General features: G+C 47.1%; 1 protein-coding gene across 1 annotated transcript; it reads left to right on the forward strand.

Annotated features, from left to right (window-relative positions):
- The first annotated feature begins 13,726 nt into the window (after positions 1-13,726).
- Positions 13,727-14,548, forward strand: LOC116371559 (uncharacterized protein in mobD 3'region-like). Its single transcript, XM_031820411.1, has 2 exons — positions 13,727-13,752; positions 13,897-14,548. The coding sequence occupies exons 1-2, from the start codon at positions 13,727-13,729 to the stop codon at positions 14,546-14,548; spliced, it is 678 nt and encodes a 225-aa protein (XP_031676271.1).
- The last annotated feature ends 859 nt before the right edge of the window (positions 14,549-15,407 follow it).

Here is a 15,407-nt window from a genome sequence, read left to right on the forward strand (position 1 = left end):
TTTGGCTTTTTTTTATACACATTCTGTATTTCCACTGAAGAAAAAGCAACAATTAATCAACAAACTACTGTAAATAAATGGACGCTACCCGTTATGAAACAGGAAATGTCTCTCTGTAAATAAATGGACGCTACCCGTTATGAAACAGGAAATGTCTCTCTGTAAATAAATGGACGCTACCCGTTATAAAACAGGAAATGTCTCTCTGTAAATAAATGGACGCTACCCGTTATGAAACAGGAAATGTCTCTCTGTAAATAAATGGACGCTACCCGTTATAAAACAGGAAATGTCTCTCTGTAAATAAATGGACGCTACCCGTTATAAAACAGGAAATGTCTCTCTGTAAATAAATGGACGCTACCCGTTATGAAACAGGAAATGTCTCTCTGTAAATAAATGGACGCTACCCGTTATGAAACAGGAAATGTCTCTCTGTAAATAAATGGACGCTACCCGTTATGAAACAGGAAATGTCTCTCTGTAAATAAATGGACGCTACCCGTTATGAAACAGGAAATGTCTCTCTGTAAATAAATGGACGCTACCCGTTATGAAACAGGAAATGTCTCTCTGTAAATAAATGGACGCTACCCGTTATGAAACAGGAAATGTCTCTCTGTAAATAAATGGACGCTACCCGTTATAAAACAGGAAATGTCTCTCTGTAAATAAATGGACGCTACCCGTTATGAAACAGGAAATGTCTCTCTGTAAATAAATGGACGCTACCCGTTATGAAACAGGAAATGTCTCTCTGTAAATAAATGGACGCTACCCATTATAAAACAGGAAATGTCTCTCTGTAAATAAATGGACGCTACCCATTATAAAACAGGAAATGTCTGGTGAGTAATGCTCAGTCTGAAGCCATTCAGCTATTGGTTTCACACCCCTGTAATAACCTTTACGACATGTCTTATTTACAGCCTCTGGGGTACAACATGTTGGGCAAAGTGGTATAGGAGAGTCTGACATATGACCTCTATCTTGAGCTCAGTTTTCGCCAATGAGAACCAAAGAAAAGGGGGCCTAGTTTCGTCCTTCATGACTGGGAAAGGCCTCCATTCTAGGCCGTAGAAAATCCTCCATCCCCATCTCATTAGATCAGAACCGGGTGGATTCAACAGTGATTCATATTACTGGTTTTACTTTTAAAGATGTAAAAATAAAAAGAAGAAAAGTTGTGTTTTGCTGCGTAACACACCTACATCATCTGTCTCCCTATAAGATGTGGATCCCTGTCAGGCTATTAGATATATACAGTACAGTTACAACAGAACAGTATGGTTGTAATAACACACCTACATCATCTGTCTCCCTATAAGATGTGGATCCCTGTCAGGCTATTAGATATATACAGTACAGTTACAACAGAACAGTATGGTTGTAATAACACACCTACATCATCTGTCTCCCTATAAGATGTGGATCCCTGTCAGGCTATTAGATATATACAGTACAGTTACAACAGAACAGTATGGTTGTAATAACACACCTACATCATCTGTCTCCCTATAAGATGTGGATCCCTGTCAGGCTATTAGATATATACAGTACAGTTACAACAGAACAGTATGGTTGTAATAACACACCTACATCATCTGTCTCCCTATAAGATGTGGATCCCTGTCAGGCTATTAGATATATACAGTACAGTTACAACAGAACAGTATGGTTGTAATAACACACCTACATCATCTGTCTCCCTATAAGATGTGGATCCCTGTCAGGCTATTAGATATATACAGTACAGTTACAACAGAACAGTATGGTTGTAATAACACACCTACATCATCTGTCTCCCTATAAGATGTGGATCCCTGTCAGGCTATTAGATATATACAGTACAGTTACAACAGAACAGCATGGTTGTAATAACACTTTAAAAAAGCAGGTAGTTTTGTAAATGTGTAGAATGTGTTTGTTTTTTGGGTTCCAACGCTGGTAAGTTAAATGACATCTATTAGACTACAGTCACAGAGGATTTTCTTCTGAATCACTGGTCAGGGAATAACACTTTCCATTCAGCTTCAGGCTTGCTTGACACATTTTATTTATTTATTTTGCCTTTATTTAACCAGGCAAGTCAGTTTAAGAACAAATTCTTATTTTCAATGACGGCCTGGGAACAGTGGGTTAACTGCCTGTTCAGGGGCAGAACGACAGATTTGTGCCTTGTCAGCTCGGGGGTTTGAACTTGCAACCTTCCGGTTACTAGTCCAACGCTCTAACCACTTGGCTACCCTGCCGCCTCTACACTCTAACCACTAGGCTACCCTGCCGCCTCTACACTCTAACCACTAGGCTACCCTGCCGCCTCTACACTCTAACCACTAGGCTACCCTGCCGCCCCACATGTAGTGAGTACTTCCATCCTCCAAGCCCATTGTTGCTTATCCATTGTTCACTAGATCAATGTAATACCACCCAACACGATGTTGAGAAACAGAATGCTTCCCACCACTAGATCACATAAGCGGGACGTGATCCCAATGCTGCCACCAATGTAGCGGAAGGAAGTAAAAGCTGCAACAGGGACTCTAACCAGGGCTCAACAGAATGCTTCCCACCACTAGATCACATAAGCGGGACGTGAGCGGGACGTGATCCCAACGTTGCCACCAGTATAGCGGAAGGAAGTGAAAGCTGCAACAGGGACTGTAACCAGGGCTCATACGTGACAAAATGAGCTGCAACAGGGACTGTAACCAGGGGTCATACTTGACAAAATGAGCTGCAACAGGGACTGTAACCAGGGGTCATACGTGACTACATGAGCTCCATTGTTGCCCTGAAAGCCTAGTGTTCCTCTGGGCAGAGGCAGTAGGCCTACAATGCTGGCATATGCCTTGTTACAACAGCCTGAGTACTGTATATAACATGATTGACACGACTGTAATAATCATCAGGAAACAGCCTTTGGAAGAGCCATAAGTGTAAACCAACATAATTCATTATTTTACATGAACCTGTTTAACTGCATTGATATGGCTTAATTGATTATAGAATAGACTCGTTATAGTTATGTCTTAATTGATTATAGAATAGACTCGTTATAGTTATGTGTTAATTGATTATAGAATAGACTCGTTATAGTTATGTGTTAATTGATTATAGAATAGACTCGTTATAGTTATGTCTTAATTGATTATAGAATAGACTCGTTATAGTTATGTCTTAATTGATTATAGAATAGACTCGTTATAGTTATGTGTTAATTGATTATAGAACAGACTCGTTATAGTTATGTCTTAATTGATTATAGTCCAGTCTTGTATTTCTAATCAGTTTGATGTCATTTTAATGGACAAAAATTTTGCTTTTCTTTAAAGGACATTTCTAAGTGACCCCAAACTTTTGAATGGTTGTGGATATCCAGAGGAGATGTCCAGTAGATGGGAGAAACGATATTCACCACATTAAGTGCTGAACTCAGAGAGACTGGGTACTGTCCATGGTGCTGAACTCAGAGAGACTGGGCACTGTCCATGGTGCTGAACTCAGAGAGACTGGGTACTGTCCATGGTGCTGAACTCAGAGAGACTGGGTACTGTCCATGGTGCTGAACTCAGAGAGACTGGGTACTGTCCATGGTGCTGAACTCACAGAGACGGGGTACTGTCCATGGTGCTGAACTCACAGAGACGGGGTACTGTCCATGGTGCTGAACTCAGAGAGACTGGGTACTGTCCATGGCGCTGAACTCAGAGAGACAGGGTACTGTGCATGGTGCTGAACTCAGAGAGACTGGGTACTGTGCATGGTGCTGAACTCACAGAGACTGGGTACTGTCCCTGGTGCTGAACTCACAGAGGCTGAGTGCTGTCCATGGTGCTGAACTCACAGAGACTGGGTACTGTGCATGGTGCTGAACTCACAGAGACTGGGTACTGTGCATGGTGCTGAACTCACAGAGACTGGGTACTGTGCATGGTGCTGAACTCAGAGAGACTGGGTACTGTCCATGGCGCTGAACTCAGAGAGACAGGGTACTGTGCATGGTGCTGAACTCAGAGAGACTGGGTACTGTGCATGGTGCTGAACTCACAGAGACTGGGTACTGTCCCTGGTGCTGAACTCACAGAGGCTGAGTGCTGTCCATGGTGCTGAACTCACAGAGACTGGGTACTGTGCATGGTGCTGAACTCACAGAGACTGGGTACTGTGCATGGTGCTGAACTCACAGAGACTGGGTACTGTGCATGGTGCTGAACTCAGAGAGACTGGGTACTGTCCCTGGTGCTGAACCATGGTTGCTGGTCATGAACCATGGTTGCTGGTGCTGGTCATGAACTTCTTTGAGGAAAAGATTATGATTATTATAAAGCAAATTACGGACTCCTCTTTAAACCTGCGTATTCCTCCAAACCTCAGTTGTCCTGAGTCTGCACAACTCTGCCATGACCTAGGATCAAGAGAGACGCTCAAGTGTTTTAGTACTATATCTCTTGACACAATGATGAAAATAATCATGGCCTCTAAACCTTCAAGCTGCATACTGGACCCTATTCCAACTAAACTACTGAAAGAGCTGCTTCCTGTGCTTGGCCCTCCTATGTTGAACATAATAAACGGCTCTCTATCCACTGGATGTGTACCAAACTCACTAAAAGTGGCAGTAATAAAGCCTCTCTTGAAAAAGCCAAACCTTGACCCAGAAAATATAAAAAACTATCGGCCTATATCGAATCTTCCATTCCTCTCAAAAATTTTAGAGAAGGCTGTTGCGCAGCAACTCACTGCCTTCCTGAAGACAAACAATGTATACGAAATGCTTCAGTCTGGTTTTAGACCCCATCATAGCACTGAGACGGCACTTGTGAAGGTGGTAAATTACATTTTAATGGCATCGGACCGAGGCTCTGCATCTGTCCTCGTGCTCCTAGACCTTAGTGCTGCTTTTGATACCAGCGATCACCACATTCTTTTGGAGAGATTGGAAACCCAAATTGGTCTACACGGACATGTTCTGGCCTGGTTTAGATCTTATCTGTCGGAAAGATATCAGTTTGTCTCTGTGAATGGTTTGTCCTCTGACAAATCAACTGTAAATTTCGGTGTTCCTCAAGGTTCCGTTTTAGGACCACTATTGTTTTCACTATATATTTTACCTCTTGGGGATGTTATTCGAAAACATAATGTAAACTTTCACTGCTATGCGGATGACACACAGCTGTACATTTCAATGAAACATGGTGAAGCCCCAAAATTGCCCTCGCTAGAAGCATGTGTTTCAGACATAAGGAAGTGGATGGCTGCAAACTTTCTACTATTAAACTCGGACAAAACAGAGATGCTTGTTCTAGGTCCCAAGAAACAAAGAGATCTTCTGTTGAATCTGACAATTAATCTTAATGGTTGTACAGTCGTCTCAAATAAAACTATGAAGGACCTCGGCGTTACTCTGGACCCTGATCTCTCTTTTGAAGAACATATCAAGACCATTTCGAGGACAGCTTTTTTCCATCTACGTAACATTGCAAAAATCAGAAACTTTCTGTCCAAAAATGATGCAGAAAAATTAATCCATGCTTTTGTCACTTCTAGGTTAGACTACTGCAATGCTCTATTTTCCGGCTACCCGGATAAAGCACTAAATAAACTTCAGTTAGTGCTAAATACGGCTGCTAGAATCCTGACTAGAACCAAAAAATTTGATCATATTACTCCAGTGCTAGCCTCTCTACACTGGCTTCCTGTCAAAGCAAGGGCTGATTTCAAGGTTTTACTGCTAACCTACAAAGCATTACATGGGCTTGCTCCTACCTATCTCTCTGATTTGGTCCTGCCGTACATACCTACACGTACGCTATGGTCACAAGACGCAGGCCTCCTAATTGTCCCTAGAATTTCTAAGCAAACAGCTGGAGGCAGGGCTTTCTCCTATAGAGCTCCATTTTTATGGAACGGTCTGCCTACCCATGTCAGAGACGCAAACTCGGTCTCAACCTTTAAGTCTTTACTGAAGACTCATCTCTTCAGTGGGTCATATGATTGAGTGTAGTCTGGCCCAGGAGTGGGAAGGTGAACGGAAAGGCTCTGGAGCAACGAACCGCCCTTGCTGTCTCTGCCTGGCCTGTTCCCCTCTTTCCACTGGGATTCTCTGCCTCTAACCCTATTACAGGGGCTGGTCACTGGCTTGCTGGGGCTCTCTCATGCCGTCCCTGGAGGGGGTGCGTCACCTGAGTGGGTTGATTCACTGTTGTGGTCATCCTGTCTGGGTTGGCGCCCCCCCCTTGGGTTGTGCCGTGGCGGAGATCTTTGTGGGCTATACTCAGCCTTGTCTCAGGATGGTAAGTTGGTGGTTGAAGATATCCCTCTAGTGGTGTGGGGGCTGTGCTTTGGCAAAGTGGGTGGGGTTATATCCTTCCTGTTTGGCCCTGTCCGGGGGTGTCCTCGGATGGGGCCACAGTGTCTCCTGACCCCTCCTGTCTCAGCCTCCAGTATTTATGCTGCAGTAGTTTATGTGTCGGGGGGCTGGGGTCAGTTTGTTATATCTGGAGTACTTCTCCTGTCCTATTCGGTGTCCTGTGTGAATCTAAGTGTGCGTTCTCTAATTCTCTCCTTCTCTCTTTCTTTCTCTCTCTCGTAGGACCTGAGCCCTAGGACCATGCCCCAGGACTACCTGACATGATGACTCCTTGCTGTCCCCAGTCCACCTGGCCATGCTGCTGTTCCAGTTTCAACTGACCTGAGCCCTAGGACCATGCCCCAGGACTACCTGACATGATGACTCCTTGCTGTCCCCAGTCCACCTGGCCATGCTGCTGCTCCAGTTTCAACTTCCACCTGACTGTGCTGCTGCTCCAGTTTCAACTGTTCTGCCTTATTATTATTCGACCATGCTGGTCATTTATGAACATTTGAACATCTTGGCCATGTTCTGTTATAATCTCCACCCGGCACAGCCAGAAGAGGACTGGCCACCCCACATAGCCTGGTTCCTCTCTAGGTTTCTTCCTAGGTATTGGCCTTTCTAGGGAGTTTTTCCTAGCCACCGTGCTTCTACACCTGCATTGCTTGCTGTTTGGGGTTTTAGGCTGGGTTTCTGTACAGCACTTTGAGATATCAGCTGATGTACGAAGGGCTATATAAATAAATTTGATTTGATTTGATTTGATTTGAACTCAGAGAGACTGGGTACTGTCCCTGGTGCTGAACTCAGAGAGACTGGGTACTGTCCATGGTGCTGAACTCAGAGAGACGGGGTGCTGTCCATGGTGCTGAACTCAGAGAGACTGGGTACTGTCCATGGTGCTGAACTCACAGAGACGAAGCGTTGGAGAATAGTAAATGGACACTATTCAGCACCTATAGATCCTTCTAATAGAAGATCCTGGTTCCAGCTATTCAGCACCTATAGATCCCTCTAATAGAAAGCTATTGATGCTTGGCCATGATGCTTTTCCCTTTTAGGATGTTTAGGCAGATTGCTCACCCTGTTTCTACTGTAAAGATGGCGTCATGAGGAAAGGAACGGCGCTGTCTGTTCCTAATAGGGCACTACCCTGGGCAAAAGTGGTGCACTAAATAGGGAACAGGGTGTCATTTGGGACACATGATGTGAATTCACCAGTCACTGTGATCCATGAGGGGGCTCATTATCAACTGGCCTGACTCCCTGCCTGTTGATGAACAACTGGCCTGACTCCCTGCCTGTTGATGAACAACTGGCCTGACTCCCTGCCTGTTGATGAACAACTGGCCTGACTCCCTGCCTGTTGATGAACAACTGGCCTGACTCCCTGCCTGTTGATGAACAACTGGCCTGACTCCCTCCCTGTTGATGAACAACTGGCCTGACTCCCTGCCTGTTGATGAACAACTGGCCTGACTCCCTGCCTGTTGATGAACAACTGGCCTGACTCCCTGCCTGTTGATGAACAACTGGCCTGACTCCCTGCCTGTTGATGAACAACTGGCCTGACTCCCTGCCTGTTGATGAACAACTGGCCTGACTCCCTGCCTGTTGATGAACAACTGGCCTGACTCCCTGCCTGTTGATGAACAACTGGCCTGACTCCCTGCCTGTTGATGAACAACTGGCCTGACTCCCTGCCTGTTGATGAACAACTGGCCTGACTCCCTGCCTGTTGATGAACAACTGGCCTGACTCCCTGCCTGTTGATGAACAACTGGCCTGACTCCCTCCTGTTGATGAACAACTGGCCTGACCCCCTGCCTGTTGATGAACAACTGGCCTGACTCCCTGCCTGTTGATGAACAACTGGTCTGACTCCCTGCCTGTTGATGAACAACTGGCCCGACTCCCTGCCTGTTGATGAACAACTGGCCTGACTCCCTGCCTGTTGATGAACAACTGGCCTGACTCCCTGCCTGTTGATGAACAACTGGCCTGACTCCCTGCCTGTTGATGAACAACTGGCCTGACTCCCTGCCTGTTGATGAACAACTGGCCTGACTCCCTGCCTGTTGATGAACAACTGGCCTGACTCCCTCCCTGTTGATGAACAACTGGCCTGACCCCCTGCCTGTTGATGAACAACTGGCCTGACTCCCTGCCTGTTGATGAACAACTGGTCTGACTCCCTGCCTGTTGATGAACAACTGGCCCGACTCCCTGCCTGTTGATGAACAACTGGCCTGACTCCCTGCCTGTTGATGAACAACTGGCCTGACTCCCTGCCTGTTGATGAACAACTGGCCTGACTCCCTGCCTGTTGATGAACAACTGGCCTGACTCCCTGCCTGTTGATGAACAACTGGCCTGACTCCCTGCCTGTTGATGAACAACTGGCCTGACTCCCTGCCTGTTGATGAACAACTGGCCTGACTCCCTGCCTGTTGATGAACAACTGGCCTGACTCCCTGCCTGTTGATGAACAACTGGCCTGACTCCCTGCCTGTTGATGAACAACTGGCCTGACTCCCTGCCTGTTGATGAACAACTGGTCTCCTGATCTCCTCTGCCTGGCAGTTAAAGCGTCATGTTAACTACAGGGCACTCTGTCTGCAGTAGTCGGCTGTAGTCCACTCCAGAGCTAGTGTTAACCACCATTACCTCATCCACTCTCTAGCTACTGTATCCCTGGAGAGGTGAACCCCTGGATCACACACATATCTGATTAGCCAGGAGAGAGAGAGACAGAGAGAGAGAGAGACAGGGAGAGAGAGAGAGAGAGAGAGAGAGAGAGAGAGAGAGAGCGACAGAGAAAGAAAGAGAGAGCTAGACAGAGAGACAGAGAGAGAGAGAGAGAGAGAGAGAGACAGAGAGAGAGAGAGAGAGCGAGACAGAGAGAGAGAGAGAGAGAGACAGAGAGACAGAGAGAGAGCGACAGAGAGAGAGACAGAGAGAGAGAGCGACAGAGAAAGAGAGAGAGAGCGAGACAGAGAGAGAGAGAGAGAGAGAGAGAGAGAGAGAGAGAGAGAGAGCGAGACAGAGACAGAGCGAGAGAGAGAGAGAGAGAGAGAGAGAGAGAGAGACAGAGAGAGAGACAGAGAGAGAGAGAAGGGCTGTAATGGAGACAGGGAGGGGAGAGAGAGGGGGAGGGTAGGGATGAGGGAGATGTGTGTGTGTGCGCGTGTCACTGTGTACGTGTTTGTGTGTGCACGTGCCTATATGTGCCTGTGGAGAGATTTGGAGAGATGTGTTATCCAGGGGGGGGTCAAGGGGGCTCGTGTCTGCCTGGAGGGAGTCAGAGCAGGCCTGTAGGGGGGTAGAGGGGGGGTCGGCTGCACCCCGTGAGGGGAGCACAGAGGTGGGATTAGCTGGTTTATCCTGCAGTAGGTCTGGTTCTAACCTGGTCCCTGGTCCTGTCTGTCAGTCATCTGTAGCCTGTGGTTCTCTCCTGTCTGTCAGTCATATGTAGCCTGTGGTTCTCTACTGTCTGTCAGTCATATGTAGCCTGTGGTTCTCTACTGTCTGTCAGTCATCTGTAGCCTGTGCTTCTCTCCTGTCTGTCAGTCATCTGTAGTCTGTGGTTCTCTCCTGTCTGTCAGTCATATGTAGCCTGTGGTTCTCTACTGTCTGTCAGTCATATGTAGCCTGTGGTTCTCTCCTGTCTGTCAGTCATCTGGAGCCTGTGGTTCTCTCCTGTCTGTCAGTCATCTGCTGGAGCCTGTGTTTCACTGTCTGCACCACGGGGTGGTCTTGGCTCCAGCTTTAACTGTGGGTTTCTCTCTCTCTCTCTCTGATGAAAACACCATAGACAGCTCCCTGATACATCTCTCTCTCTCTCTCTCTGATGAAAACACCATAGACATCTCCATGATACATCTCTCTCTCTCTCTCTGATGAAAACACCATAGACATCTCCATGATACATCTCTCTCTCTCTCTCTCTGATGAAAACGCCATAGATATCTCATTGATACATCTCTCTCTCTATATCTGATGAAAACACCACAGATATCTCATCTCTCTCTGCATCTCTGTTTGTTTTCCATTCCCTTGGTTCTGTAAGAGCTCTGGTTTCTGTTCGTTTCCATTCCCTTGGTTCTGTCAGAGCTCTGGTTTCTGTTCGTTTCCATTCCCTTGGTTCTGTCAGAGCTCTGGTTTCTGTTCGTTTCCATTCCCTTGGTTCTGTCAGAGCTCTGGTTTCTGTTCGTTTCCATTCCCTTGGTTCTGTCAGAGCTCTGGTTTCTGTTCGTTTCCATTCCTGAGGTTCTGTCAGAGCTCTGGTTTCTGTTTGTTTTCCATTCCTGAGGTTCTGTCAGAGCTCTGGTTTCTGTTTGTTTTCCATTCCTGAGGTTCTGTCAGAGCTCTGGTTTCTGTTTGTTTTCCATTCCTGAGGTTCTGTCAGAGCTCTGGTTTCTGTTTGTTTTCCATTCCTGAGGTTCTGTCAGAGCTCTGGTTTCTGTTTGTTTTCCATTCCTGAGGTTCTGTCAGAGCTCTGGTTTCTGTTTGTTTTCCATTCCTGAGGTTCTGTCAGAGCTCTGGTTTCTGTTCGTTTTCCATTCCTGAGGTTCTGTCAGAGCTCTGGTTTCTGTTTTCATTCCCTTGGTTCTGTCAGAGCTCTGGTTTCTGTTCGTTTTCATTCCTGAGGTTCTGTCAGAGCTCTGGTTTCTGTTCGTTTTCCATTCCTGAGGTTCTGTCAGAGCTCTGGTTTCTGTTCGTTTCCATTCCAGAGATTTGGTTTCTGTGGTCTGCGTGAGTCATGCTGGATGAATCTAACCTCATGGTGGTCCTTATTATAGGTAGCACGCCCCCATCCATTTCATTTCTATTCATGACCCCCTTCATTACAGCCCCGTCTGAGTCAGACCACTGATGAAAACCCCACGTTACGTTCCTTTAGTTCCATTTCCACCCACGACGTCCCTCCTCCTCAACCCGTAGATAAAGACCAGCATGTTATGTCCCTCCTCAACCCGTAGATAAAGACCAGCATGTTATGTCCCTCCTCAACAACCCGTAGATAAAGACCAGCATGTTATGTCCCTCCTCAACCCGTAGATAAAGACCAGCATGTTATGCCCCTCCTCAACCCGTAGATAAAGACCAGCATGTTATGTCCCTCCTCAACCCGTAGATAAAGACCAGCATGTTATGTCCCTCCTCAACCCGTAGATAAAGACCAGCATGTTATGTCCCTCCTCAACAACCCGTAGATAAAGACCAGCATGTTATGTCCCTCCTCAACAACCCGTAGATAAAGACCAGCATGTTATGTCCCTCCTCAACCCGTAGATAAAGACCAGCATGTTATGTCCCTCCTCAACAACCCGTAGATAAAGACCAGCATGTTATGTCCCTCCTCAACAACCCGTAGATAAAGACCAGCATGTTATGTCCCTCCTCAACCCGTAGATAAAGACCAGCATGTTATGTCCCTCCTCAACCCGTAGATAAAGACCAGCATGTTATGTCCCTCCTCAACCCATAGATAAAGACCAGCATGTTATGCCCCTCCTCAACCCATAGATAAAGACCAGCATGTTATGTCCCTCCTCAACAACCCATAGATAAAGACCAGCATGTTATGTCCCTCCTCAACCCGTAGATAAAGACCAGCATGTTATGTCCCTCCTCAACAACCCATAGATAAAGACCAGCATGTTATGTCCCTCCTCAACCCGTAGATAAAGACCAGCATGTTATGTCCCTCCTCAACAACCCGTAGATAAAGACCAGCATGTTATGTCCCTCCTCAACCCGTAGATAAAGACCAGCATGTTATGTCCCTCCTCAACAACCCGTAGATAAAGACCAGCATGTTATGTCCCTCCTCAACCCGTAGATAAAGACCAGCATGTTATGTCCCTCCTCAACCCGTAGATAAAGACCAGCATGTTATGTCCCTCCTCAACCCGTAGATAAAGACCAGCATGTTATGTCCCTCCTCAACCCGTAGATAAAGACCAGCATGTTATGTCCCTCCCTCTATCCATATATCATGTTATGTCCCTCCTCAACAACCCGTAGATAAAGACCAGCATGTTATGCCCCTCCTCAACCCATAGATAAAGACCAGCATGTTATGCCCCTCCTCAACCCATAGATAAAGACCAGCATGTTATGTCCCTCCTCAACCCGTAGATAAAGACCAGCATGTTATGTCCCTCCTCAACCCGTAGATAAAGACCAGCATGTTATGTCCCTCCTCAACCCGTAGATAAAGACCAGCATGTTATGTCCCTCCTCAACCCGTAGATAAAGACCAGCATGTTATGTCCCTCCCCAACCCGTAGATAAAGACCAGCATGTTATGTCCCTCCTAAACCCGTAGATAAAGACCAGCATGTTATGTCCCTCCTCAACCCGTAGATAAAGACCAGCATGTTATGTCCCTCCTCAACAACCCGTAGATAAAGACCAGCATGTTATGTCCCTCCTCAACAACCCGTAGAACTGTTTCCTCTCAGTTTGGTATTGAACACTCCTGAGTCTCTCTGTTTCCTCTCAGTTTGGTATTCAACACTCCTGAGTCTTTCTGTTTCCTCTCAGTTTGGTATTGAACACTCCTGAGTCTCTCTGTTTCCTCTCAGTTTGGTATTGAACACTCCTGAGTCTTTAGGTTTCCTCTCAGTCTGGTATTCAACACTCCTGAGTCTTTAGGTTTCCTCTCTGAGGCGGAAAGAAACACAATAGAGAGAAGGAGAGGGGGGAGGAAGAGAGGGAGGTAGGGAGGGACAGAAATGGGGAGAGGGGGGGAGACTGAGTGAGATAGAGAGGGGGATGGAGAGAGAGAGATGGAGAGAGAAAGAAAGTGGGATGAGAGAGAGCGATTGAGAGAGAGAGAGCGAAAGAGGGGGGGGGGTGGAGAGAGAGGGGGGGTGGAGAGAGAGAGGGGGATCGAGAGAGAGAGAGAGAGGGAGAGAGAGAGGGGGGGATCGAGAGAGAGAGAAGGGAAGAGAGAGGGTGGTCAAGAGAGAGAAGGGAAGAGAGCAGCGGGGGAACAGGGATAGAGAGAACAGCAGGGAGCCAAAGCACAGAGGAAAGATTGACCCAATACATGTTAAAGATGACTGACACGCTGAGTCACCAACACTTTGAACAGACACAATTATAACTTAATAACCAGAAACCTTTTACTGAGAGCTCTTTATATTTCAATACGTCAGTAACAGACTCAGGTGAGGAGCCAGGCAGTGTCCTAAATGACACCCTATTCCCTTCTTTTGACCAGGGCCCATAGGACACTACTTAGGGATTAGGGTGCAATTTGTGACACAGAACAGGGTCTACACAGACAATTGCTTTCTGGAGGTGAGAGTTCTAGTGGTTCTGGTTTCAAAACAACATACAGCCATACTTCAACGAATGTGGGACAATGCAACGGGCAATATGTTTGATAAACCCATGAGCAGATTGAGATAAGCCTGCTGTAACCCTCAGACCTACGTGGTCATATTAAAGGTACTAGCAACCATAGGATTACACACATATATAGAACACTATAGGAATATTGAATAATAATGGGAGGAAAACAGTCAGGGATGTGGACTAACCACGGCTAACCTGACCACGGCTAACCTGACCACGGCTAACCTGACCACGGCTAACCTGACCACGGCTAACCTGACCACGGCTAATCTGACCACGGCTAACCTGACCACGGCTAACCTGACCACGGCTAATCTGACCACGGCTAATCTGACCACGGCTAACCTGACCACGGCTAACCTGACCACGGCTAATCTGACCACGGCTAACCTGACCACGGCTAACCTGACCACGGCTAATCTGACCACGGCTAACCTGACCACGGCTAACCTGACCACGGCTAATCTGACCACGGCTAATCTGACCACGGCTAACCTGACCACGGCTAACCTGACCACGGCTAATCTGACCACGGCTAACCTGACCACGGCTAACCTGACCACGGCTAATCTGACCACGGCTAACCTGACCACGGCTAATCTGACCACGGCTAACCTGACCACGGCTAATCTGACCACGGCTAACCTGACCACGGCTAATCTGACCACGGCTAATCTGACCACGGCTAACCTGACCACGGCTAACCTGACCACGGCTAATCTGACCACGGCTAATCTGACCACGGCTAACCTGACCACGGCTAACCTGACCACGGCTAACCTAACCACGGATAACCTAACCACACCTAACCAGGGATAACCTAACCATGGCTAACCTGACCAGGGCTAACCTAACCACGGCTAACCTGACCAGGGATAACCTAACCACGGCTAACCTAACCACAGATAACCTAACCAGGACTAACCTGACCACGGCTAACCTGACCACGACTAACCTGACCACGGCTAACCTGACCACGGCTAACCTGACCACGGATAACCTAACCATGGCTAACCTAACCAGGGCTAACCTAACCACGGATAACCTGACCTGACCAGGGCTAACCTAACCACGGATAACCTGACCTGACCAGGGCTAACCTAACCACGGATAACCTGACCAGGGCTAACCTAACAACGGATAACCTGACCAGGGATAACCTGACCAGGGATAACCTGACCAGGGCTAACCTAACCACGGATAACCTAACCACGGATAACCTGACCAGGGCTAACCTAACCACGGATAACCTAACCACAGCTAACCTAACCAGGGAAAACCTGACCACGGATAACCTGACCACGGATAACCTAACCACGGATAAGCTGACCAGGGCTAACCTAACAACGGATAACCTGACCAGGGATAACCTGACCAGGGATAACCTGACCACGGATAACCTGACCACGGATAACCTAACCACGGATAACCTAACCAGGGATAACCTGACCACGGATAACCTAACCACAGCTAACCTAACCAGGGAAAACCTGACCAGGGTCTAGCAGTCAGACTCTGTCCTCTAGAATGTGTTATTTTAACTGACTTGCCTAGTTAAATAAAGGTTTAAAAGAGCTAGCATGCATTAACAGTAGCATTAACAGTAGCATTAACAGTAGCATTAGCAGTAGCATTAACAGTAGCATTAGCAGTAGCATTAACAGTAGCATTAGCAGTA

The sequence above is a fragment of the Oncorhynchus kisutch genome, unplaced genomic scaffold (genome assembly GCF_002021735.2).
Source record: "Oncorhynchus kisutch isolate 150728-3 unplaced genomic scaffold, Okis_V2 scaffold3357, whole genome shotgun sequence".
In the NCBI taxonomy this organism is placed as follows: domain Eukaryota; kingdom Metazoa; phylum Chordata; class Actinopteri; order Salmoniformes; family Salmonidae; genus Oncorhynchus; species Oncorhynchus kisutch.